Source organism: Trichoderma camerunense (assembly GCF_050948025.1).
Source record: "Trichoderma camerunense strain CBS 138272 chromosome Unknown V8C40scaffold_19, whole genome shotgun sequence".
Taxonomy (NCBI): Eukaryota; Fungi; Ascomycota; class Sordariomycetes; order Hypocreales; family Hypocreaceae; genus Trichoderma; species Trichoderma camerunense.
In genome coordinates, this window is record NW_028145351.1 from 103,149 (window position 1) to 128,246 (window position 25,098).

At 49.8% G+C, this 25,098-nt stretch overlaps 8 protein-coding genes across 8 annotated transcripts; 4 read left to right on the plus strand and 4 right to left on the minus strand.

Moving 5' to 3' along the window:
- Positions 1-503: 503 nt before the first annotated feature.
- V8C40DRAFT_254489 (uncharacterized protein) lies at positions 504-5,119 on the plus strand. The gene has a single exon (XM_083217829.1). It carries the CDS (start codon positions 1,005-1,007, stop codon positions 4,578-4,580), a length of 3,576 nt encoding a protein of 1,191 aa, XP_083069118.1. The 5' UTR covers positions 504-1,004; the 3' UTR covers positions 4,581-5,119.
- Positions 5,120-7,386: 2,267 nt separating this feature from the next.
- On the plus strand, positions 7,387-10,222 carry V8C40DRAFT_282084 (transient receptor potential ion channel family protein). The gene is made up of 2 exons (XM_083221725.1): positions 7,387-9,466; positions 9,547-10,222. The coding sequence occupies exons 1-2, from the start codon at positions 7,645-7,647 to the stop codon at positions 9,933-9,935; spliced, it is 2,211 nt and encodes a 736-aa protein (XP_083069119.1). The 5' UTR covers positions 7,387-7,644; the 3' UTR covers positions 9,936-10,222.
- A 413-nt stretch (positions 10,223-10,635) lies between these two features.
- On the minus strand, positions 10,636-12,793 carry V8C40DRAFT_277137 (uncharacterized protein; the record flags this gene model as incomplete). Its single annotated transcript, XM_083220928.1, has 5 exons — positions 10,636-10,678; positions 10,749-11,371; positions 11,433-11,605; positions 11,656-11,733; positions 11,809-12,793. The coding sequence occupies 5 exons, from the start codon at positions 12,791-12,793 to the stop codon at positions 10,636-10,638; spliced, it is 1,902 nt and encodes a 633-aa protein (XP_083069120.1).
- Positions 12,794-14,392: 1,599 nt separating this feature from the next.
- On the plus strand, positions 14,393-15,245 carry V8C40DRAFT_83970 (DUF4291 domain-containing protein). Its single transcript, XM_083223502.1, has one exon. The coding sequence runs from the start codon at positions 14,549-14,551 to the stop codon at positions 15,212-15,214; it is 666 nt and encodes a 221-aa protein (XP_083069121.1). The 5' UTR covers positions 14,393-14,548; the 3' UTR covers positions 15,215-15,245.
- V8C40DRAFT_83973 (heterokaryon incompatibility protein-domain-containing protein) lies at positions 15,246-17,241 on the minus strand. The gene is made up of 2 exons (XM_083223503.1): positions 16,332-17,241; positions 15,246-16,258 (listed from the first exon to the last, which is right to left on the minus strand). Exons 1-2 carry the CDS (start codon positions 17,186-17,188, stop codon positions 15,277-15,279), a joined length of 1,839 nt encoding a protein of 612 aa, XP_083069122.1. The 5' UTR covers positions 17,189-17,241; the 3' UTR covers positions 15,246-15,276.
- Positions 17,242-17,425: 184 nt separating this feature from the next.
- On the minus strand, positions 17,426-18,937 carry V8C40DRAFT_254498 (lactoylglutathione lyase GLO1). Its single transcript, XM_083217830.1, has 5 exons — positions 18,645-18,937; positions 18,553-18,581; positions 18,036-18,472; positions 17,707-17,980; positions 17,426-17,646 (listed from the first exon to the last, which is right to left on the minus strand). The coding sequence occupies exons 1-5, from the start codon at positions 18,689-18,691 to the stop codon at positions 17,471-17,473; spliced, it is 963 nt and encodes a 320-aa protein (XP_083069123.1). The 5' UTR covers positions 18,692-18,937; the 3' UTR covers positions 17,426-17,470.
- Positions 18,938-21,184: 2,247 nt separating this feature from the next.
- On the plus strand, positions 21,185-22,836 carry V8C40DRAFT_83999 (transcription factor domain-containing protein). Its single transcript, XM_083223504.1, has 5 exons — positions 21,185-21,404; positions 21,457-21,549; positions 21,601-21,875; positions 21,938-22,180; positions 22,239-22,836. Exons 1-5 carry the CDS (start codon positions 21,233-21,235, stop codon positions 22,815-22,817), a joined length of 1,362 nt encoding a protein of 453 aa, XP_083069124.1. The 5' UTR covers positions 21,185-21,232; the 3' UTR covers positions 22,818-22,836.
- V8C40DRAFT_254502 (ankyrin repeat-containing domain protein) lies at positions 22,748-25,048 on the minus strand. Its single transcript, XM_083217831.1, has one exon. It carries the CDS (start codon positions 24,835-24,837, stop codon positions 22,855-22,857), a length of 1,983 nt encoding a protein of 660 aa, XP_083069125.1. The 5' UTR covers positions 24,838-25,048; the 3' UTR covers positions 22,748-22,854.
- Positions 25,049-25,098: the final 50 nt, after the last annotated feature.

Below are 25,098 nucleotides of genomic sequence, written 5' to 3' on the forward strand. Positions count from 1 at the left end.
ACGGCCTTGATTCTCTGTAACTCTCTGTATCCTCCATCTCAAATCTTCACAACTACAATCAGCATCAGCATCGTCATCCTCTTGCTTCTTTCTCTCTTTTCCCACATACTATCTACATACGAAATAAAAAGAGACAGCCCAGCAACAATTGATTCAGATCTCGCCGCCACCAAAGCCCTTGTCCCAAACTTAGCACGCCTCCTCCCGCAATTCGCCCCCCCACCACACCACCACCAAAACTATCCATCACCATCACCAAATCCACCCCCCCATATCTCGACCGCCGGCCTCTCTGATTGGGGCCCTGGACACCAGCTTGAAGCCCAAGAGCCCAGCACCAGGTAGCACCTGGCAGCTCCTCCATGACGCTCCCGACCTTACAGTACTAGGTACGCAGCTGGACCTTGGCACGTCGTACTCGACAGGAATTACACGTATCGCGGACACAAAAGCAGTGGCATCAGAGCACCAGAAACGGGCAGGGTCGCTTAGCAGGGGGTGCCGTCCAGCCTAATCAAGGTGGTAAGCGCTTTAGATCCGCCAGCCGCACCCACACAAACTGGCCGCCCATGTCCCACGTCCCATCCCATCATCAGCTCTCTGGCCGCCCGCTGCCCTTTTTTCTCTCGTCCGACACCACCGTTTTTGTCATCCTAACTTTGTAGCCCAGTTCCTAGCAAGACGCCGCAAGCCTCTCTCTCGCCGACTGCGCCTCCCGAGCTCGAGTCCTGCCTAAGCTTTCACCTCAACCCACGCCGCCCCGTTGCTCTCCCGTCCGCTCAGGAACATGGTCATGATCCCTGGCCAGTGACGTGACGCTGCGCATCTCCAGAGCGCACCAGTTCAGTTTTGGGCCCCGGCTGCCTGTCCTGTCGACTGCTTGGGACTTCTTCCCGGAAGCCACCGCTCCTATCCTCCAGTCCCTCTCATCTCCCCGTCCATCTCATATACCGACTACTTATCCTCGGGCATCCCCTTTCGCCTGGCCCCAGCTGGGAACAATCATGTCTTCCGCATCGGCCACCGCCCAAGGCTTCTCCGTGCCTCTCGACACCGACAACCCTCTGGCCCTCGACAACGACTTCTCCTTCGACCCTGAACCCCGCAATTCCGCTGCCGGCCAGCAGCGACAGTACCAGCAGCAGCATCAACAACAGCAGCGCTCATCCATCGACTCCAACCTGCTGTCGCCTTTCCTCTCCCGCGTCAATAGCGACTCTCTCTCGCCCGCGAACCCTTCAGAAACGCCTGCCGGGTCCACCTCAACCTTGAGCATCTACCAGTCCAGCGACTTCAGTGACTTTGACGACGACCCTTTTTTCGGTGCCAACTTTACCAATCCCGACGTCGGCACGCCGTCTTTCCTCGACGACCAGAGCGTATGGGACCTCTCACTCAACAACACCCCACCAGTTGAGCCTCGGCAGGAACACAATGCCAACGACGACTCTTATCCTCTAACACCGGACCAAACTGCCTCTGTCCACACACTGTCGCCGCGAAGTGAAGAGAGAACGACACTCACGCGACCCGATCAGCATCAGCTACCAAGCTCCATCTCACCGCAGGAGCTCCAGAAAGCCTTCAAGCCCAACCCACTCGTCATCCCGCCGCCTCAGTTGACCCCAAGCCAGACAGACAGTGGACGATCCAGCGAGGACGGCCTGGCCCCCGCTCCTGTCGATATGCGGTGTCAGAGTCCTCGTGTCACCATCTCAGTCTGGGACAAGGACAACAACGGACCTGTCCACACCGTTGAGCGTTCTTTTGAAGATAGCCCCTCCACGGTGCGTGGCGGTCTCGAATCCGCAGGAGACTTGATCACATCGTCTGTAAACCAAGGGCAAAGCCAAGCTGCTATGGCTGCCACTGCTACTAGAGATTCCATGGGCCAATGGCGGCGTGACCCTGCCACTGGCCTCGCTGGCTTGGACCCAAAGAGGCGGCCTGGAGAGGAGATTGCGAGCATCAATGAGATTATCAATCGCCGTGAGATTGAAGAGAAAAATCAGGAAGTCGGCAAATGGCTTACTGGCAACCTCGATGAGACTAGCCTTCCAGACAAGTCCGGAGATATCAGCGCCACAGAAGAGGAGAACCGTAACAGCAATGATGGCATACCTCTTGGTGACCAGACTGAGAACAAATACATTCCTGGGCAAACCTATTATTCCCCCAATGGGGCTGGACAGATGTCAGACGAAGACTATGATATCATCTATGCCAATCGCGGATGGGCTGATGCTCCCATTCTACACTCCATCAGAAGTGGTGGCCAGAGCCGCCATCAACCCCAGAGCTCACAAGCTGCCATTGACCGCTTTGAGAGGATGTGCCGTGACAATGATTCCATCATCTCCCGAGCTGCAACCTGGGGCACACGCCGACGCAGCTTGCCCAGCGTCGTCGACCTCGATATTGAGGGCATCACTAGTGGTAACTTCTTGAAGAAGCTCTCCCTTAGTCGAGGTGGCGATAAAAGCAACAGATCCGGCAGCCTCTTGAAAGACCTTCGCGGCCTCGTCCGGCGCCCCAGCGGCTCTCATATGCGAAAGCGCTCTCGTGGTGGACAAGGCGAGGCTGTGGAGGAGCAGCCCGAGCCTTCGCCAACCCAGAATAAGCGCGATAGCATGCCGCATCTATCTCCCATGACACGCACGTCCAGCTGGGGCAAAAAGCACCAGACTCCCAGTATTAACACCGCCTTAGTCTCAATGGGCCAGAACTTTGCCTCCATTGGCACCACGCACTCGCGCGCTGGGTCCATCAGCACGATTCCGACCGCGCCCTCCTCCAAAGGTCCTCTGTCCGGCCTCAGTGTCAGGAATTCCTTGAGGCGGCCGCGAAGCAAGTCAGACTTGCCCAAGCCGTCGCCATCCTCCTCTGCCAACAATAATGACAACGCTGGTGGTGCGCACTCTAGCCTCGCCGACATGTGGAGGAAGTCGGGCGGGCCACCTGTGGCGGTTCTCCGACAGGCTCCCGTCGATCCAGACGAGGATGACGACGACGACGACGATTTCTACGAAGATAACGACATGAAGATGAACCCCAACATCATTGACGATATTGCACCCAACTTTGCCGGCTTCCAACAGCACATCCAGACTTTGAACCCGGGACTACCACCAACTCATGGCTACCTCGTAGATCGCATTGCTCACCAGCAAATTATTAGATACAAGCAGCTGCTCAACAACAAGGTCAAGCATCTTGGCCTCGGTGCCAACTGCCCTTGCGGCTCTCTCTGCTTAGCACTTGGCGGCTCAGCCAATGTACTGACTGGAAAGGGAGACAGCAATGGCACCAAGGGACTGGACACCTTGTCGGCTCATTACGATGATGACGACGATGTCACACCGACCGAGGGTGCCATCAACCAAGAAAGCTTCCCCACTGACATCCCCATGCCGCCTACGCAGCACCTACCGGCCGAGTTTGAATGTCAGCTATGCTATCAGAAGAAGAAGTTTCTCAAGCCATCCGACTGGACCAAACACGTGCATGAAGACGTGCAGCCCTTTACGTGCACGTGGGACAAGTGCCGGGATCCCAAGATCTTTAAGCGCAAGGCCGATTGGGTCCGCCATGAAAATGAGGGCCATCGTCACTTAGAATGGTGGACGTGCGATGTCGAGGACTGCCGGCACACATGCTACCGCCGCGACAATTTCCTGCAGCACCTTGTCCGCGAGCACAAGTTCCAGGAGCCCAAGGTGAAGACCAAAGCGGCCATGAAGAAGGCCGGCGCAATTGATCCGACATGGCACAAAGTTGAGCAGTGTCATGTGGAAACGAGCAAGCAACCGCACGAAGAAGCGTGCAGGTTCTGCGGCAAGGTCTTTCCGACGTGGAAGAAGTTGACTGTCCACCTGGCCAAGCATATGGAGCAAATCTCGCTTCCTGTGCTGCGCTTGGTGGCAGCCAAGGCAAAGGAACTGGCGGCGGATACCATCATCAGCCCAGTCCAGGACCCCCCTCCACGGCATGACATTCCACTCATGCCAGAGCAAAAATCACCTGCAGCCATTCGGTATCCAGAAAATGGCCAGCAGCAACATCAGCTTTCGCCAGCGCCGCCAATGGCTCCTCAGCAGGCAATGCAGTATGCGCAGGCTCCAAACCAGTTTTATCCCTTGATGCCCCCGGGACAACCGTATCAACCCTTCTATTCTCCTCCCCAATTCGAAAGCATAGGCCAAAGCCTGCACTCGACCCAGTCAATGGCCCCTAGCCCGCTCGCCTACGACCCCGGCCGGCGGGTTCAGGACCTGCCCGTCACTTCGGCTCCGTATGTGCAGGGGTCGAACCCGTATACCGCCATGACAATGGCAAATGAGGTGGAGCCATTCCCACCCCTGAATGCGCTGGGCCTGCAAAACGTGCCCGTCCCGGTAGCCGGTGTGCCCCCTATGGGCGCGCAGATGGCGTACGACAACATGATGGACCCTTCAAGCGTGCACGGCAGCCCGTTTAGCGGGCATGAAACATTATCGACTTATTCACATTCTCCTCACCAGGGCGCCATTCATCTAGATACCAAGAGCTGGGATGATAGACAAGCGTCTGGATATTATTGAAGCGTTGAATTGCGCATTGCCACGGGGAATTTTCTGTTCTTTTCTTCTTCTCTTCCTTTCTTTTCCTTCCTTTCTTTTTGGCTTTCTGAAATCTTCTTTTTCCTTTCAATTCTCTTGGATACTGAATTTTTGGGGGGCCTTTTTTAGAGTTGGACATCATCCGGGGATGGATTCTGGCGACAATTTGTTATTTCGGAAGGTCCAGTAACGGGCAGTAGTATATGAACATGATTCCCCTGCGTTTAGTTGCTATTTGAGCCTTTCTTGGTTTTGCTCTTTTCGATTCTTTTATTTTTGGATGCAAGTTGGGCTATATTAGAGACCAATGTATAAAACGGAGCATCTTTCTATGTTTCTTTCTTCTTTCTTATTTCCGTTTCTTGAACTGCCTACCACGTACGCATGGCAATGGCTGTGGGATGAGAGTTGCGGGCGCATGTCGCGCCTAGGGGGAAATAACCGTACGAGTTATGTCGCATAGATTTTTTTGATAACGGCATTAGCTGAATTGAAATACTGCTACTACAAATATATATCCGCACCTAATACTCTCTCTGTCTTTGATGTTACTAAAAGTGAGGAAAATGCCTAAGCCGAATGCATCTGGCTCAGCACAATCTAGCCGCGCAGCCGGCGGATAATATGCTAGATGAGACATGCATTGGCGATTATGTACGATATACGAGTATACGCACATGTACTTCCGTACAGTTCCGTTCCGGTACCTGAGGAAGGGTGCAACGATGGTGGAGACTGGGCTGTAAAAGTAGAAGTCTGGGGTTGATGAGAGCTCGTATTAGTGCCTGCTCTCGTCAGGAGAGGAGACTGACTGGCTGTACGAGGAATGGATTGTTATTGATTGGATCCCATCGAGATAGAATGCAAGAATTGAAAGCCCGTATTCGGAGTGGCTTCATTGGCTGTGTTTTCTTTTCTTCTTTTTTTTGTGTCTATGAATAGGTCTTGTATTGGATGTTTTTCTTGCTCTTTGGGGCTGTGTGAGCGAGGCGAGGAGAGGGCCTGTGCGATGTCGATCATGGCGCGAGGCTTGCATTGCAGCGAGTAAGTACGGGATGGAGGCTTGTTAGTTAGTGCACCTGAGGTATGGAGGCATCCAATCCAATCCTTAGTCAGTCGGATGCCTTTTCTTGTACGATAGCAGAGCTGAGGCTGGGTGAGGAAGTTACTGTGGATTGGAGCCTTGTTCAGGTAGATTAGGCACATAATAGGTAGGTAGCTAAGTTTTGTATTCAGCAGATTGGCATGACTCGTTGTCGATCTTGGGTGAAAAGTGATAATGAGACAAAAAGTCCTTGGGATCGTCCCTTTGGGATTATCTCAAAGGGACCAGACCAGAGCAGACACCATCAGCGAGGGCAGCTGGCCTCGGCACTCCGCAAATCAAGAAAGATGGGCAGCAGAATGGAGTAAAACTCACGATAGGCTGCCTCTCGTCTATTCACGCTCCATTTTATTTTTATTTATTTGTTATTTATTTTTAAAATGTGCTTGTTTTTTTTATTTATTTCAGTGGTGCGTGCGAGAGAGTGGGCGAGCCGAATGATGCTCAATCTCGTTGCTTGGGAAGAGTGTAATTTCGCTGGTTGATCCCTGAAATCTTGCAAATGGGCTAGTCTGGGTGCCCCGTGCAAAGCGAGTCTTTTTGGTCTGATGTGTCCTTGCATGAGATTTGATGTTTTGATAACGAGGTAATTTATTGTATGATTTGAGATTTGGCTTTCAATTCTTTTTGTATATGTTGTGTTAATTCGTAATAATTCTAATTGATATTGATAGGCTGTTAAGATGCGATTGTTGTTACAAGATCGCCGTTTAGCACTTCACTGGTTGTGTCAGGCTGTTTGAGCGCCCAGTTTCAGCGCATCTTGCAGCAAAGCCTCAGCAGCCTCGGCCCATGGCGCGCCAATCAGGGCGCTGCGCAGGTACCAACTTCGACCCCCTTCCACTGGATCTGCCCCTAAGACAGTGGATGGTCAGGGTCCTTGCCAGTGGCCTTGCAGGTTTCCAGAAACAGTGACTTGGGCGTGACCTTGTGGCAGTGCTGTGACAGGGCCTGGCCGCAGGTATCGCTCGGTAGCGACTACTCCCTGGCTGCACCGCTTAAAGTGCAGACCCAGCAGTGTCAGGCAGGCAGTGGGGGGAAATTGAACCCTGGCCGCGAGGAAGGTGCAGGTGCAGGTGCTGTCCCCTTTCGGCATGTTTCAACATCGCAGCTTGGGCCTCGTTTTCCCCTTCTCTCTCTTTTCTCTCTCTCTTCTTCCATAATTCCAGTCTTGTCAATTCACTTTTGTTTGTGTTCTTGCTTGCTCTCTTTCCTTTAACAGCCACTGCTCGATTTTTGAATTTTGTCATTCATTATTTCGTGTCTTTTCTCTCCTTCAAACCGCTTCCGGTGATGCTCCTGGGGCAGACCCGTTTCACATAGCGCCAACCCCCATCTCATCTGATATCGAAGCCGTTGCTGAGCGAAAACCGAATTCCCGACTCTACGATTGCGATTCTATAGACATCGCCTCCATTCCTTGATGAATATCCCGCCGTGAAGAAGACGTTTGGTGACTGCTGGGAAACGCCCTGAATTATAGAGCTGTTAACAGCATTGGCCACTCGTTTTCTTGTCTTATTTCTTCGATTCTTGTCGGGTTGATCCTGACCATTTTGGATATCTCGCCCTGTGGGCACTTTTTCTTTTCTGCATATCCGTGAGGTTGCCGTGGCATTTGCTCTCGATCAACTCATTTTATTGAATTAGCTGGCATTCCTTTCAGCAACTTTCTTTTACTTATATACCGGAATACTCGACCATTCCTTGGAGTTTTTCTCTTATAATTTACTTCTACAACCGATTTTACCATATAGTCTGAACACCCATAAACGGAGACGATTGGCCAAACGAATCTAGCTGGAAACTCTTGATACTGGATTTGGGCGCATTACTACATCGACAGTGCTGCATTTCATAAAGCGAATCATAGTGGTGGAATTTCAAAGTTGAACTGGAGCTGCTCGCATTATTGATTCCATTGGGCAAAGATTACGAAACATGGCTCGGACACCATCAAAATCGACGACGCGGAAGGCATTATGCATGGGCGCAATGTTGATGACGGGAGTCATGGGCGACCAGATCCTGACGACGACTGGTTTTGTCGACTGTGGAAGCTTGCCTTCCATCACGATTAGCGAACTGAGCATGACCTATGACAATAACGCCCAAACCATCACATTCGACATCGAGGGCACCAGCACGAACAGCCAGAATGTTACGGCAACTCTCGATGTCACAGCCTACGGCATCAGCGCATTCACAAACACATTCAACCCCTGTGACCCAAAGACCTTGGTGGAACAGCTGTGCCCTTTGCCCAATGGCAAATTCGTCGCTCGTGGAACTCAACAGGTTCCAGCTCAATATGCGTCAATGATCCCGGGGATCGCTTTCAGTGTTCCAGACATTTCTGCAGAGGCAGTTATGAAGCTCAACAGCCTCGATGATAAGAGCATGGTGGCTTGTATTCAGGCTCAGGTCACCAACGGCAAGACTATGAGCGTGCCTGCTGTCTCATATGTTGCTGTGGGTATTGCTGGCGTCTCTCTCGTCGCCACGGGCATGTCTGCAGTCGGTGGTGCCATGTCTGGAAGCAGTGCTGCCGGAGTTGCAGTCGCTGGCCCCAGCTTTACGGATGTGGCTGGCTGGTTCCAAGGCATGGCGATGAGCGGTATGCTCTCGGTCAACTACCCACCCATCTACCGCAGCTTCGCAAAGAACTTTGCATTCTCCGTTGGCCTTATCCCATGGAATGGCCTATTGAACTCCATTGACGACTTTCGAGCCAAGACTGGTGGCAATCTGACTGAAGATAGTGTTGCCTACCTACGGAATCTTACCAGGCAACTCGAACAAGATGACGACACGGGCAACTCGACTGAGCTCAGCCTTTCAAGGCTCGTTCGTCGAGACGATGGCACAGAGGGTATTTCGGGCCAACTCACCCAGACAATCTCGGGCATCAAAAACTTTGCCGAATCAGTGAGCGTTCCCAAGTCGGATGTCTTCATGACGGCACTTCTTATTGTTGCTATCGTCATTGCCTCGGTTGTCACCGGTATTCTGCTTATCAAAGTCATTCTTGAAGCCTGGTCTCTATATGGCAAGTTCCCAGAGTCTCTTACTGGTTTCCGCAAGCACTACTGGAGATCCATTGCCCGAACAATCACGACTCTCATCCTGCTCCTTTACGGAATCTGGGTGTTGTACTGCGTGTTCCAATTCACGCTTGGTGACTCGTGGGCGGCCAAGCTGCTAGCCGGTCTCTCCCTTGGCATCTTTACTGGTGTTCTCATGTACTTTGGTTTCAAAATCTGGATGACAGCGCACAGGCTCAAGTCCCAGCATGGTGACGCCGCCAAATTGTATGAGGACAAGCAGAATTGGCTCAAGTACTCCATGTTCTACGAAGCCTACAAAAAGTCCTATTGGTGGCTGTTTATCCCCGTCATTCTCTATACATTTGTCAAAGGCTGTGTTGTGGCGGCGGGTGATGGCAATGGTATGGCTCAGACCGCTGTCAGCTTTGTTGTCGAGCTAGCTATGCTGGCACTCTTGGTTTTCACCCGCCCTTTTGAGCGCCGCTCCAGCAACATCATCAACATCTTCATTGCCATCGTTCGTGTGCTGTCCGTCATCTGCGTCTTTGTCTTTGTCGAGGAGTTCAATGTTCAGCAGACGACCCAGACTGTTATGGGCGTCGTCATGATTGCTATACAGTCAACATTGACAGTTGCGCTTGCACTCCTTGTCGGATGGAATGCTATCAACGCGGCCATCAAGATGAACCCTCACCGCAAGCGTAGAAAGGAGCTGGGTAAGTTTTCTCTTCTGTCTCTTTCCATTTTCTCCTACTTTGAGTGGTACCTTTTCGTCAGACTAACAAGCTGCTTGCAGAGAAACTCCGTGGAGACCAGGATGATCTGACCCCCCTTGATGCTCGCAACACGATGATGATCAAATCAAAGGCAGATCTTGAGGCATCCTACCCCTCCGAACATGATCACGAGGAGAACCTTCCCCCTTACTCAAAGGCGGGAGATCGTTATTACGCCCCTAGCATACCAGAGGGGGCATACCACCCGGCTCTGTCTTCGGGGCCTTCGCCAAACGCCATGTCTCGCGACCTGACTGGCTCTCGACAGCCCGGAGACGCTTCTCCCAACTACTCGCAAGGCTTCGCTTCTGAAGATGGTCATGCGCACTACAGGGGCAACAGCTCTGATGGACGAGATGGAGTGTCCCCCTATGACTTTGTAGGCCACCAGAAATATTCTGGATACTAGACTGCTTTCACCATCCTCTACAGGATATCTACCACTATCTTGTTAGACGGATGTGAGGGTCATGGGGATGGGGAAGGTTACGTGGTCGTACATTTTTTTTTTTGTTTTTTGAGTCACATCAGCCACAGCATCTTTTATGTATTTATAATTCATTCGCTTTACTCCTTCGTTTGTGTCACCTCCCCGGAAAGTGTGGGCTACCGTGTATGCGCAGCCCACGTTGTGTATACAAGGCTGTGTTAGGCAGCGAATGGTGAGATAGAAAAATGGATCGTTAGGAATAGAGGGATGGGAGGGGCATTGTATGCATGAGGACTAAATGAGATGAATAGATTTGCTTTTCTTTATCAAGATTATTATTATATATATTTGGTCTTTCTTCCAAACCTTGGACTGAGAAGTTGTCTTTTCATTCTTAATAATTCGATTTGCTCAAGTTGTAGAATGATGGGATGAATGATTGTAAATTGGAAATGAAGATTGATACAATGGCAAGCATTTCCTTAATTTCTCTCTCTACGGTGCATATACCGGCAAATAAAGGTGAAATTAAGGTAAGAGGAGGTAGATTACAGGGTAGAAATAAAAGTATGTCACATAATCGATGTATACCGTTGTACAATGGTGCAAAAACCAAGCCCCATACCTATCTAATTAAAGGTGTAAAGGTCTTTCGCCTTTCTCGGGATATATATATATGCTACGAGGATAAAGCAAGGCACGCATCGACTGCCAAACCAACTCTATACATAGGAGCACTCCAGGTTAGCCTAGTAAAAGATAGAAAGGGGGTAAAGATGAGTGAAAACATACCTTCCCTCCTTCTGGTAGACCACATCGCTAATTATGTCCTTATCCAGATCTGGGAACATGCCTGCCAGCGTCTCTACGACGTTGGCATGCTCAGCGCGGTGTAGCCGCTGTGCTTCGGCCACCTCGGCGCTCGCTTGTCGAGCTGCTGCTTCTTCTGCGGGGAGAGCGTATCTTGAATCGCGCCGACCGCTGTCTCTTTGGCTGTCTGTGCTATTCCTCAGGGGAACTGAATCGGGGAACCCCAAGGGGCGGCCGATGGGCGGCGGTGGAGGTGGCCGAGGTGCTGATGATGCGCCATCGTCTGAAAACATGCGGCCGATGGTGGTGAGGGGATTCTGAATAGTCCGTAGGAGACCGGTGATGGGGGCAGTGAGGTCGACTTCATTCTGGTCTGTTGAGCGGCGTGGGGCAGACGAGCTTGCGCCGTCGAGCGAGGAACGGGCCTCAGCATATGAACCCTTTTCGTTGAATATCTGCTGAGGTGGGCGTGATCCTGTTGGAGACATTGCTTGGTGTTTCTCTGCAATCGCGGAGACGGCTGCCTCGACGTTTTTCTCAAACTCGTCGTCGGTGATGGTGAGAGAGGTTCGATCCATGTTTTCGATGAACTGGACTGCACCCATCTGTCATGGGGTGAGAGTCTGTGCGATGATAAGGGGGGCTTAAAACTAAACGTTTACTTACAAGAGAGGAGAGATAGTAGCCGGCTTCGCCACCCAGCTTCTCCTGATTTCTGAATCGCAGAATATACTGCACATTGGAAACTAGATGCTCCGGATTCGACTGGAGGACGACGTAGATGAGCAGTGGCATAAATGAGTCGGCTGACGAGTCGGACTTGTTGTGTTTCAGGAGGCCTTGAGACGTCAGCTAAGAGTCGTCACTGAATAGGAAAGAACAGACTCACCGAATATGACTTTGCAGCAGTTCAAGACGCAAATGATCTTGTCTCTGGGGGCTCTATATGACTTGATCTTTAAGAGTTCTGGTTCATGGTATAGTCAGCAATGAGATCTGGCATGTGGATGAGTGTGCCATATGTGTATGTAAAGGCACTCACCTTGTTGCGCTAGTTTCAGAAAACGCCTGCCGCTCTCCCCAACTTGTGGGATATCCAGGTGGTCTTCTTTGACCCAGCCGTAAATGTTGATTTTCTGCGTCACAATGTCGTCTCTCTCGACGTCCTCCTGGTGCTGACCTCTCCGACCGGGACCCAGTGGCGGATCGCCTCCTCTCCTCCTAGGCTTTGCTCCAGGTATCGGCTTGGGCGGCGGAATGGCTGGTGAAAAGGTTTGTGTGTAGAGCCTATTCATGACGAGCTTTTCCATGCCTTCCCTAGCATTGTCAAACTCTGCATCCGACACGTCCCGCCATACCTCACACAGCGACATCTTGTTGGCGATGAAGGCTAGGAAATCGCTAATGATCTTGACCTGCTCATGAACCATCCACTGGCGTTTCCCAAATTCGAAGAGGAATGACTTGAGATATCTCGCCACGGGATCCGCCTTTTTGTTCCGCAACTGCTCTAGGAATCTGTGGAAGTCGAAGGGTAGGGACGGCTCGGGTTCGGGCTCTGGAGGCGGCGGTCTGTGCATGGACATTGTAGGAGAAGCTGGGGATGCGACATTGTTTGGCAGAGGTCGTGCGTCTTTGGGTCTCGGAGGCGTACCCATGGATCCGTCTTTAGGGGGCACAGGAGGTCCATGGTCGTCGTCACCGGGCGTCGAGATGTGTAGGGCGTTGAGTCCCTGAAGCTGGCTGGCAAGCGAGGGCGACAGAGGCTCGAGGCTGGATTTTCGAGGCGGATGCTGCAGAGAAGATCCCAACATGGGCGAAGCAATCTCCAGGCGCGGGCTCATGACTTCATCGGCATCAGGACCGCCTCCATACTCGCTAAACTGCTCCATGATGCTCTGAATCTCGGACCGTGAACCTTCCTGATCATCCTCGCTCTTATCGTCCGACTCGGGACCGGATCTGGTGGGAGATGCGTCGTCGCTTCGGGCTGTGGAGAGGGCGCGAGAGGGAGGGCGAGAGGCCATGGGCGTGGGCGGCGTTGGGTCGACATAGTTGGGATGCTCGGGCACGAGAAGCTGCGTGGTTGGGTAGTCGGGCTGCATGGGCGAAGATGGTGAAGACGGGCTCGCTACGGTGGCCTTGATGGTTAGGACGGAGGAAGAGATATCGTCTGTAGGCTCGGCCATGGTCTCGTGTGTATCGTGAGTCTCGTGTGCAGGAGCTTTCTCTTTGGCCCTGGAGCTAGAGCTGGAGCTGTCTTTGGCGTCGGCGGTGCCTGATGCTGAGCCAGCGTCAGAGACAGAGACAGCGACAGAGCCCTGCTCGAGCTCCGCATTTGTCGGTCTGCTGCCGGCCCCGTCGCTGGCCATGTCCAGCGGTGAGTCTGGAGAGTGCTGAGGAGGCTCGTTGTTGTCTGCGCCGGGTGCGCTAGGGGTGCTTGTATGGAGATGGATATCAGCGGCTGCTTCTTTGGGGGAATCGCCGAAGGGAGGGTTGGCGGGAGTCGTTTTGTCTGGTTCTGTCGTCATGGCTCGGGTCTCGGTGTCTTGCTTGTCGTCGTCGCCGTGATCCTCGTTTGCACTGGCGCTTGATTTCGCATCGACCGCGCCAGAGTCAGACTCAGCAGCGGCATGAGCCTGGGTTTGAGCTGGAGTTTGAGTCGTCGAGCTGCTCCCGTCCTTGATTTTGTCGGGCTCAGCAGCAGGCTGCAACCCCACCGAGGGGTCTTGGATGCATGTCACCTCGGAGGCATCCGCGCCTCTAGGCTCAGATCCAGGGCCGGGAAGCGCTGGGCTTGCGGGTGCTTCCGGTGGCGACATGCACGTGGATCCAGGAAGAAGAGGCGGGGAGAGGTGAGGTCAGGTGGTTATGAAGGGGAGAGAGAGAATAGGAGGAGGAGGAAGAGGGAGAAAAGAAGAAGAGAGAAGAAGAGCTCTGTAGGCGCTTGGCGGTTACTGCTGTGGGCGCTGCAGAGGTTTGAATCGGGTACCTGAGTCGGAAACGTTGGGGGCTACGTAGGTGGATGCATGGAAGAGGTATAGAAAAAACAGAAGAGGCTGGGTGAAAGTATAAGAGAGGAAACAAGAAGAAAAAGAACAAAGAATAGATCGTTTTTTTGTTAAACTATACAAACGCAGCAATAGATTTAAGAAATGTTGCAAAAGTCAAAAATAAAAATGGCGGCATAAAGGCTCGGTTCGGCATTCTTTGTTCGATGGAGCTGCACAGGCCCGTTGCGTCACGCCTGTCTCAGGTTTTTAGTGATACTTTGAGTGGGCCTTAGAAGGTGGGGGGGGGGGGAGTCTGCCTAAAACAATGGGATGGCCCAAAGCGGACATTTGTTGCATGGATTGCATTTTATAAGGGTAAATGCTATTGATTGTTCATGGGATTTCAATAAGGAGTCAGTACTCGACAGCTTCATCTATATTAGCTCTTCATTGTTATGCTTTTATTCAACCTCATAGCAACTCATAATATTATGTAACATACAATACAAAAGATAAACGTTCGATTTGTCTCGGTCTAGACTCAATCAAACAAAACGACCAAAAAGGGCATCGGCAAAAGACTCATCAGGCCGTCCGTCGTCATGCCAGAGTCATCAATCAGCCTCAACTCCGCATCCAGCACTGTATAGCTCAACTACTTATAAAACAAAAGCTTCTCATCGCCTTGACATCCATCTACATAATGCCTACTATAATTAGCCAGTCAATCGAATCCCCCTATCTGCGAATGAGAATTACATAAATAAGCTGCTAAGTAAAGCATCAACCATGTCTTATCCTTCGCAAATCCCCTACCGCCAAATCCGCGCCTCGTACGACAACAACCACATCATCGTCTACCAAGCCTACAAAGCATCCATCGCCGATGCCGCCGTCAGAGCCCAAAAACTCAACGCCTCGCCGGATTTCAGCCCCGGTCGCATGACTTGGATTAAGCCAAGCTGGTGCTGGATGATGTACCGCTCCGGATACTCTTACAAAGACGATGGCCAAAGTCGCATCCTCGCCCTCAAGATGAAAAAGGAAGATTTCCTGGGGCTACTGAAGCAAGGCGTCTTATCAACTCATCCAGCGGAACACGCACGAGTGGACAAGGAGAGCACCAACAAGACGGCGCATGAGAGGCCTTCTGACGTGAGGATCCAGTGGGATCCGGAAAGGAACGCGAAACTCGAGCAGTTGCATTATCGGAGCATCCAGATTGGCATCCCGGGGACTCTGAGTACCAAATGGGCGAATGAACAGATTGTTTCTATTGAGGATGTTACGGAGAGGGCGAGAGCGCTGAAGAAAGCGGTCGAGGAGCAGCCTGATATTGGCTTGGATGAGCTAGTGAGCAAAGGCCTAGTGCCAGAGGAGAAGCCATTAGACGTCCCAGATGAGATTTTGGAAAGGCTAGAGATGACGGTCTTGGGTGTGCTCGAAGAGCTATGATGATGATATTTATGAGCATATTCTATTGAATTGTATAATACTTCTCTGTGGATCATCACAGTTCATGTACTTGGCCTGGCGTTTTGTGTCGTACCATATCTCTCTGACGGTGTAATTACCTTCAGCACCGCATTGTAATACAACCTCGAGTGCCGACTCTCGAGATCGAAATCGACTCTCAGTACCATATCATCGAACAATCTATGCCACCCACGTCTCGTCTTCTTGTCCAACACCGCATCGAGCTCTCCCGCCATGACCTTGGCTTTCGTCTCGAATGCGTACCACGGCACAGTATACAGAGATGGCGTGCCAAAGGGGTTTGGCGGGAGCGGCTCCAATCCCGTTACCAAACACACATGCCAGCTGTTCCATCCACTTTGCTGCTTAATCTCGAGTTCTAACGACCCAAGAATCGTTGCCTGCGTGGGCTCTGTAACTCCTAGATCGGAGAAGGGCTTGAAATTCAATACATATGACTGTACTCTTTGCAATGATGATAGTATGTCAAAGAAGTCGTGGTTCGCTTGGCCGGGACTTGCTATGCTTCCGTCGTGCGATCGTTCGTCAAAATAAAGCCATTCAGAGGGCTGCGTGAGTACATCGACTATAAGCGAATCTTGGGGCTTCAAAGATTGAGATTGTCCCTTGACTGCAGGATGAAACAATATGCCTCGCGGAGCACGTAGGGCGGACAAGCTATGCGGGACAAATATCTGTCGAGGCACGGCTTCCGGGAGACGAAGGCCGTCACGCATCTGAGCGAGGTCGTCAGCTGTGGGCAAGATAATGCGATTCATCAGCTGCACGAGCAGGAAGTCTGGTCGTATGCGGACAAACTCGGAGTCGCTGTGCCACGACATCTTTTGGAGGATTATGGCTGGCGTCAACGAGTGCGATGAGTTTTCTTTCTGCATGTCGCAGTCCAGCATGGCGATGAATATGGTGTCCGATTTATCGTTTAGAAGAGGTGCCAGAGCAAACTCCACGTTGAGGCCGCGATTGGAGACTGTGGCTACATGATTTGAGCGTCGTGCGAGATATCTGGGCAGTTGAGATAGGAGGTTAATAATGGGGATAGTTCGTCATGTTTGAGACTACTTGTGTAAATACATACCTTGATCGCTTTACCACGAAGCCCTCCCTGTGTTGTCCAAAGGCCGATGGAGTGTCAGCCAAGAGGCCCCAGAAATGCTGTTTCTTAGACTGTTCCTCGGAATAGCTCCACGCATAGATCGAATCATCGTTTGTAGATTTGATTATCTCTTCCTGCAGTCTCCTAAAGGCTTTGCCTTGACCCTCTCCATAAAGTAAAGGCATGTTTATATCGAAGATTCCAAGCAAACAGTAGGACATGTCCTCTGGTCGAGTAGTCCTGCGATTAGCAGCCCAGCTCATCTTTTCAGCCACGGAAAAGTTGTCGAGTCTCTGTCTTTGGCCGTTCACGTGCGCCTCAAGCATCATGTCGGGGACACGCGAGGTTTTCGCAATGATGGCTTTGAGAGATGTCCTTGTACCGACAAAGAGCCATTCCTTGGAGTAGAAGCGTAGCTCTGGGGGAGCAATAAGTTCCTGGAGCGTCCAGCCTCTGAAGAACCAGCGACATTGCTCAAAATCAGAGTCAACCACTGCTGAACCTGCGGTGAGGGTCAAGTCATCTAGATATGCGATGCATACTTCAGCCTTCTCGTACCAATGGAACATTGAGTTGATGGCTTCCGACAGCTCCGCGCTGCTTGTCTTGTCAATGCAGCACGTGTCAACCCATATATAGTCGAACCCCAACTCAGAAGCTATTTCACAGCTTCGACATATCTTCTCCCATCCTCGTGCTTCTGTCCGCTTCTCGTGTTGGTGGAGGTCTGCAAAGGTCACTTCCCCCTCCCGCCAAGTATGGGATAATATGGCATAACGTATGTCCTCATTGGTAGGGAATATCTCGAGGTCAAGCGACTTTGTATTTAACAGCCTCATTTGGTAATTGCTGAACGGATACGAGTATAATAGAGATTAAGTCGACAAAGAACTTCGTCTGGAGGCATCAAGCGTCTGCCTACATGTGCATTTTAATGCGCATTAGCTCCTACGTTCAGCCTTAGTGGGTCATGCATATGCAAGTCGATATTACGTGCAATTGCCCATTTGGGGTGAAATATGGCTCAATTGCGTTGCATCGCCTACTCATCATGGCAACTATGTTACGCTTAACTTGTTGACTCTCAATTCTTCAAAGGCTATCTATCTACAATTCCAACTTTAAACAGCATACTTGTTGCTGTATCTGTCGTTCTGGACAACCTCAACCCAGTATCCATCAGGGTCCAGCAAGAAAGCAACGTTGTGCATGCGGCCATCCGTCAGTCTCTTCTTCCAGTTGCACTTGAGGTCCTCAAATCGCTGGCAAGCAGCGTCCAGATCATCCACAGAGACGCCTAAAAGAATAAAGGTTAGCTGATGACACTTTTAGTAGTGAATCGGGAAAAATTGCTTACAGATGTGGCCGAAGCCTTGAGGTTCGCTGTTGCCATTGTGGTAAGAGAAAGCCTCGTCCTTTTCGGTACCATAGTTCCAGGTCAATTCAAGGAGACCTTCGCGATCGCTGGTCTTGCCTTCCTGGGGAACACCCTGGGTTCCGGGATAGCCAAGGAAGTAGAGGTTGAATCCTGCGTTGGGAGACTCGTTGGTTCGGAAGAGGGACATGCCCAGAACCTCCTGGTAAAACTTGAGGGACTTTTGAGGATCTTTGACGCGGGTCATGGTGTGGTTCTGGCGAGAGTCAGTAACTCAATTTTGCTGAACTGTAGGTGTTGGTGACTCTTACCATGCGGTAGGTAGCGACGTCAGTCTCCTTGACGCTGGCAGTCTCTTCAAGGGGCTTCTGTCCAATAATCTCCACCCAGTATCCATCGGGATCCAAAGCAAAGGCAATGTGGTTCATTCGTCCCTCTGTCAGCTTCTTCTGGAACTTGTAACCGGCATCCTCGATGCGCTGGCAGGCGGCCTGGAGGTTGTCGACGGAAATGCAGGTGTGGCCAAATCCGCGGTGAGGGTCCTTGTTTCCATTGTTGATGGTGTAGTTGGGGTCGTTCTCAGTGCCGTAGTTGTGGGTGAGCTCAATGACTCCCTCACGGTCAAGGGAAGAGTTTCCGAATGAAGTCGCGCCCTTGCTGTTGTATCCCATAAAGTAAAGATCAAACTTGGCTTCGGGGAACTCGGCCTTGCGGATGACGCTCATTCCAAGAAACTCGTAGAATTTCACTTGATTGAGCACCGGAGTAAGCATGAGGTCTTTACACGTCACTGGTAATATCGTGACACAGTATCCTAGGCCCACTTACCAGACTCCTTGGGGTCCTTGACTCGAATCCTGGGGGGCTCATCAGTCACCAAAATTGATACGGCAAATGCAAAACAATGCGAGGCAACATACATCGAGTGGTTGAACTTGTAGGTGTTCAGATCCGTGGTGGCCGCCATTGTTGCGAAATTTTGCTGCTGTCTTACACGAAAAGAAGTGTGCACACTTTTTGCCCCTCGCGATGCCCCAAGAGAGAGATGGCGGGGTAAACAATGAAAAGATCTGAGCAGAATGGTGAAGGCAAAGGAAGATCTCCTTAATCACAAAGGAGATGCTGTCGTTTTAAATAAGAGCTAAATCAGCAACTTGCTTCTGAGATTCTCATGGAAATAGGAAATAAGAAAAAAAAAAGGCGAACCTGATGTTTGTGAGTTATGAGATTTTATGAAGTAGCTCAGCTTATTCAACGTCACAGCTCCAATATTGGCTGCCCCTCATCAGCCCCGCATTAGTCATCAATCTTCAACAACGGCTAATGCTGTTTTTGACATTCGAGGAAATACGACGGATATTACTCCGTACCTCATGAATATCCGGCAAAATGGAATCCTGGGCCGAGGTTGTGCGTTCACTTCGCGACGCGAGGGTCGGAAAAAGATATAGAACAAAACATTCTGAAACAAATAAATTAAGAGAATAATATAAACATTACAACAATAGTAATGAGATGAATTAGAATGTTGAAGTCTAGTTGACGATGCGTTGCTGATGTGACTATTGACATATGCGTGTACTAGGTACTGACACATGCGTCAACCATGCATGTATTCTTCGCAATTCATAATGCAAATTTTTTTAAATTTTGAAGTCCGCTTGAAGATGAAGAGTTGTATAAATAGTATATATGACAATGTGGTGTGTGCATTACGGGGCTTCATTCTATAGCGTATGAATTGGGTGTTTTGTTAGCTTAGATGAATCCACTGGAGAAAGAGTTCCATAGGTACACCATTATACACTCAACAGAAACAAATATCTTACCGACGTAATATACTGGTTTCGTTAGTTAACTGTACTAAACTCCATGGTTCTCAAAATTGTAGAGAACTCTTTGAACATTAGAGATATGTGGACTCTAGAGTCAAACGGCATAGTTAGCGAAGCTATATATCGTCCGGATACGAGATTGGAGATTAGTTAGTTATCTTGAAAATAGGGGTACCGACTTAGGTATTGCTACTTGATTGAACAGGGGTCAGTCCAACCACCGGGCGAAAGGAGGAGGTCTACACCCAGCAACTCATAGCAATAGACTAACCCCAATTGACATACTTTTCATCAAGTTATCGTCGATGCGTTGGAGTTTTGGTCGTGCTTACTATTCCAAAAACCGCAAAAGAAACGCGGTCATGGTATACGGCTCTTATGGACAATCACTGAACGGCACTGGCTGAGAAGAGAAATGTACATTCATTGAGTTGAATCGAGACAATTACAACCTTTCTTCTTTGTCATTTCTCTCATCCTTCGTTTATATACTGTAGTTTCAATTACGCTCTTTGGCGGCAAGTGTCATATGCAGTGCTGTTTGGCAATCATAACAAAGATTAACCGAATAAGTGGAATAAATACGAGGCAAGCCTACCAGCTAGCTATATCTCTCGGATGGTAGTTGTCCCGATTCCTCATAGAATACCCGTTTCTTCTGTGTGAGCACCTATTACCCAAGGATATGAGTAAGGTTAAAAAATCTTCCATTGCTGATTTACCTCATCAGTTCGGATGCAAAGCACAAGTGGCTTTATCTCGTGACATATTCATATCTACTTTCAACGATGAAGATGAAAGAGAGTTTGGTAACGCTCATCATTCAACAACCTTTCGCGGCTTGATTTGAGTCATCCCACTTTCATGTTGAACCCTGTAACTTCCTTGTACGGAAAAGACAGAGAAGTCTCCAGTGTAAGAATAGAAAAAACAGCGTGTCGTCGAGGCAATATACCGAAAAAATAGCTTACTAATGCAAGCCACTTTCGTATTAGGTGAATGCTGCTGGGGTGGAATGTGCACCGAACGTTAATAATCGATCATGATTGGTAGTTAATATCGCAAGGCAAGAATTTCCGCAACTAATACCAAATAGTCAAAGTCTAAATATAGCCAAATGCTCTTGAGACAAAGCTGAATACCTCGTACCTTAGCAAACGTTAACTTTTACTTCTCTATCACAACTCATCTTCTTGTTAGGTTCATGTTAATCATACGGTAATTGAGCCGCTTGATTCCAGAACCCCCTTGTTACACCGCTTACGGATCACAAAGTTGAGCCGTTTGCTCCGCTGAATAACTTATATGGTGCTTCATTCGCCTGTTTGAGAGCAACGGCAACTTTCGCCCCCCGTTTCCTATGCTTCAAGGCAACTATTCGCGACGAACTTCTTAATCCTAAAGTCGTAGGATTCACATACGCACAAGAGGATCGCAACGTGGGAAACATACATCCGTCCTATCATACGCAAAGCCGCTTGGATCGAGATCCACCAGCGTCGACATGGCTCTCAAAGGATGCTGGACTTGTCGAGGTAGATAGCCAATCGGCTCCTTACCTTCAAGATTCATCACAGGCTAAGAAATCGGTAGATCGCAAAATTAAGTGTGATCGAGCACTCCCGACATGCGCCAATTGCCGGTATAAGGATGTGCAGTGCCAGGGGTACGGCATGAGGCTCTCATGGCCCCGGAGCGGAGATAAACGGCGAGCTGTTGAGCTTAAATCGACCGCAAAGCAAAAGAAGCACATACTCGCCGCGCTGTATCAGCACAGTCTTTTTCTCAATATGACTAGTTGGGATGTGGAAAAGTTTTATGAGCTATCGGAAGCCAAATCGAACCGTAAGAGTCTTTTACTCCTCTACGTAGTTGTTTGCTAACTCCTATCGAAAAGAACTCACTTTTGCCAAAATGACCATTCCGCCAGCTCTTCCTTCGGTTCATTCTATGAGGATACATGAGAGTGAATCCGGATTATTGCAGTACTGTAAGTAGAAGAAAACCTCTTATTGTGCACATTTATTGATAATTGGTCTAGTTATGGACACGGGTTCTCGTCTTCTGATATTGGATAACCTGGGACAATTGACCGATTACATTCTACGACTTGCTTTCTACGACGCCACGCCAGCCTCGAATGCGATATTATATGCCATACTGGCATTGTCATCTTTGAATATAGGCCGAACCGGTGCAGCAATGGTATTGAAAATAAAAGCACTGTCATATCTCCAAGAGTCATTACGCCTAGGGAACTTTGGCCATCGGACTGCTCAACATCTCATGGCTAGTATGCTCTTGTATCTGTGCGAGGTAAGAAGAGCATCTTGACCCAAATGAAAATTTGGCTGTTTACTGATTCACGGTGTGAATAGACGTTTCAAATCTCCAGCACCACTAAAGACTGGGCCGAATACCTATGCGGTGCTAAGCAAATCATTGTTTCGGGCGTATTAGCCCAAGAAGTCCGCGGCGATATTTCGCTACTCTTTGACTGGGTTGCTTACCATGAGATCTTTGCTAGGTTTGGTATAGTGTACTGGAAGCCGGAAGCGGCCATGAGAGGAATGAGATTGTGTGCAATGGACCCTGTGGCTGCACGGATATATGTTCCGCGGGTATGTTTGCCAGACTCAAACACATACTCTACTTGTGTCAGATGCTAACTCATGACAGAACGATTTCGGGTGCGATAGCAAAGTCCTTGGATACACATCGGCTATATTTTCCGCTCTCATGCAGAAAATTGTCGATCACACCGATCTTGACGCTTTACAAATGCAGGAGCTCTACGTATTGGAAGCGAAATTACGAGCAGGCCTCATGGAGTCCCCTCCATACGATGCTCCATCGACTGCACTCACCCGAAACCGCGACAAGACCACGGAACTGTACCGAATTGCCGCATTGATCTACCTTAACCGAGCGGCACTGGGCTATTCTGGCGAGGAGTTTCGCCACAAAAATCTCGTGAACAGAGGACTCAATATGCTATGCGGCGAGTTGACTTATATACCTCCGTGGCCGGTCTTCATGATATCTTGCGAGGCTAGGGACGATGCTCAGCGGATGACGGCTTTGGAAATATTGAACAGAGCTGGAGAGGAGCCACGGAATTTCAACATGAGGTTGTTACGGGAGCTTGTGGAGGCGTGTTGGAATCAGGATGATTTGCACGATGAGGAGCCGATTGAGTATCATCTGAAATTGCGTCTTGCTATCCAATCTGCTCCGTATGTTCCGCCATTTAGCTAGGCTGTACTCTAACAAACGATAGTTTAGTAACACTCTTTCAAGTCTTCTTGAAGAGATTAATGGAAAAGTTTCCCGATTTCTTTTCTTTGGGCTTAGCCTCAGCACCTTTATCTTGCAATACCTTGTTAACAGTCTTGTATCCCGAGGGTGGTATCCGGACTTTGTCATCGACCTCGGCTCCCCTTTCAAAGAGTAGCCTAACAATATTTTCATGTCCGCTTGAAGAGGCCAAGTGGAGTGGCGATCGGCCCCTGGGGTCTCGTGCATTAATATCGGCGCCCCGATCCAGCAGCAGCTCGACAACGCTCTCGTGTCCCCATGCGGCAGCTTCTTGTAACGGCGTGTGTTTGTAGCGGTAATGTGTCAAGTCAACTCTGGCGCCGTTATCAAGCAACAGCTTGACCGTACCATAATGTCCTGCCTTACAAGCTACCCCTAACGGCGTATCATTGGGCCGATCAAAAGAGTTGACGTCGGCGCCTTTATCCAGCAAAAGTTCAACAATATCCTCAAGCCCCTTTTCGGCCGCTGTTAGCAACGGTGTTTCCACCAGCTTTTCATCTTTGAAGTCGACTTTGGCCCCATTATCAAGTAGTAACTTGACCATGGACTTGTGTCCCCTTTGGACTGCAAATAACAAAGGTGTCCTAAACGTGCCGGCAATATACCCAGAATTGGCGCCACGAGCAAGTAGTATCTTGACGATATTCTCATGACCTCCATCTATTGCGCGTAACAAGGCATACTCCCTATGTTCATCCATCCAATCGATCATAATGTCATCTCGTGTCAGTAATAGCCATACACGATCTTCAAATCCGGATTCGGCTGCGCGTAACAAAGCTTTTGGATCCGAGAGACTTATTAGTTGCTCCAAGGTGTCATTGTCGTAAACGTCGTACTGGGTAGTACTCCCATCTTTCCCGACATTCTTAGATCTCCGAGTAGGTGTCATTCTCCCCGTTTGGACGCATAGTTTCCTCATTGGATACTGTGAAGATCTAAATTTTCTTAGATCAAGCTGTTCCAGCTTTTCGCTTCTGACTCTTTCGAATGTCTGCATTGTGCCAAATAAGTCTCTGACATAGATGGCAATCGGCCTGTCTTCCACACCTCGCTCTTTGCAATGGAGGATCGCGACACCCAATCCTCGAGGCCCCCTCCCCATAAAACGAGCACTTAGATGGACTCCTCGACTACTTACGGTCGAAGCATCGTTGGGATCATTGAAGTGATTGAACGGAATGATGTTTTTGGAGCCTTTGAATGCCTCGGGAGAAGTTGCCAGTATTCCGCCGCGACTGTCGGAGGATTCCCATGCAAAAATACTATGATCATCCGAGACTTTCATAATTTCCTCTTGGAGCCTAATAAAAGCCCGCTCGCCTTCTCCATAAAGCAAGGGCATGTTGATGCCAAAGATCCCCATCAAACTGTAAGCCCTATCTTCAAGCCTCTGTGTCTTTCTGTTGGCAGCCCATGACATTCTCTGTGCAATACTGGCAGTTTCAAGATCTTCATCGCCCGAGAGGATGTTGATGGGTATGCCAGTGCATTTAGACACGACTTGTTGCAGGTCTTTTTTCGTTCCTAGGTCGTTCCAATGCTCATCAACAAAGTACACCTCGGAGGGCGCAACCAGCTCTTGTAGAGTCCACCCTCTGGTGAACCATTCGCTATCTTCAATATTGGACTTTGATGGGACATCCACAAGATAGGCATAGCACCTTTCAGCTTGATAATACCAGAGGTACATGGAATTGATGGCCTCTGATAGCTCTGCGCTGCTCGTTTTGTTTATGCAGCACGTGTCAACCCAACCATAATCATACCCGTCGGCTTTGGCTCTTGAGCAAAATTGCTGCACTTTTTTGTAACCTTGCTTATTAGTTACACCTTGTTCCATTTCTTGGAGGGTAAGCTCTTCGCTGCCCCATCGATGTGATAAGATGGCGTACTGCGGAATGTTGCCATAGTCGAAATATCGAAACTCAAGCGTATCAGTCTTTAACAAACGCATGGTGTCGGGTAATGCTGGCTGATGGAGACTGATTGTTAGAAAATAATGGTGTTGCGCTCATGTAGCTATGCGAAAAGAGCCACGGTAGGCACATGTATCGTGGGGACTCTTGGCTTATACGTGGGGTTCTAATGTTTGTTGCTACCAATCTGCCATACAGCGATCTGGTAGCAAACAATTATGAGATGTGAAGTGACCGGTAAGATTGAAGTTTTGTCTGAAATAGAACGCGCAATTAGGCACGCGTCCGCGCTAGAAAAA

Excerpts from the sequence above, each read along its gene's own strand:
- V8C40DRAFT_254502 (XM_083217831.1), bottom strand. The coding sequence starts at position 24,837 with ATGCGTTTGTTAAAGACTGATACGCTTGAGTTTCGATATTTCGACTAT.
- V8C40DRAFT_254489 (XM_083217829.1), top strand. The coding sequence starts at position 1,005 with ATGTCTTCCGCATCGGCCACCGCCCAAGGCTTCTCCGTGCCTCTCGAC.
- V8C40DRAFT_83970 (XM_083223502.1), top strand. The coding sequence starts at position 14,549 with ATGTCTTATCCTTCGCAAATCCCCTACCGCCAAATCCGCGCCTCGTAC.
- V8C40DRAFT_282084 (XM_083221725.1), top strand. The coding sequence starts at position 7,645 with ATGGCTCGGACACCATCAAAATCGACGACGCGGAAGGCATTATGCATG. Across the intron at positions 9,467-9,546 it reads CAAGCGTAGAAAGGAGCTGG|AGAAACTCCGTGGAGACCAG; the intron begins GTAAGTTTTCTC and ends AGCTGCTTGCAG.
- V8C40DRAFT_254498 (XM_083217830.1), bottom strand. The coding sequence starts at position 18,691 with ATGGCGGCCACCACGGATCTGAACACCTACAAGTTCAACCACTCGAT. Across the intron at positions 18,582-18,644 it reads TACAAGTTCAACCACTCGAT|GATTCGAGTCAAGGACCCCA; the intron begins GTATGTTGCCTC and ends TGAGCCCCCCAG. Across the intron at positions 17,981-18,035 it reads ACGTCGCTACCTACCGCATG|AACCACACCATGACCCGCGT; the intron begins GTAAGAGTCACC and ends GACTCTCGCCAG.
- V8C40DRAFT_83973 (XM_083223503.1), bottom strand. The coding sequence starts at position 17,188 with ATGAGGCTGTTAAATACAAAGTCGCTTGACCTCGAGATATTCCCTACC. Across the intron at positions 16,259-16,331 it reads TTCGTGGTAAAGCGATCAAG|ATATCTCGCACGACGCTCAA; the intron begins GTATGTATTTAC and ends TCAACTGCCCAG.
- V8C40DRAFT_83999 (XM_083223504.1), top strand. The coding sequence starts at position 21,233 with ATGAGGCTCTCATGGCCCCGGAGCGGAGATAAACGGCGAGCTGTTGAG. Across the intron at positions 21,550-21,600 it reads ATCCGGATTATTGCAGTACT|TTATGGACACGGGTTCTCGT; the intron begins GTAAGTAGAAGA and ends TAATTGGTCTAG. Across the intron at positions 22,181-22,238 it reads CACGGATATATGTTCCGCGG|AACGATTTCGGGTGCGATAG; the intron begins GTATGTTTGCCA and ends AACTCATGACAG.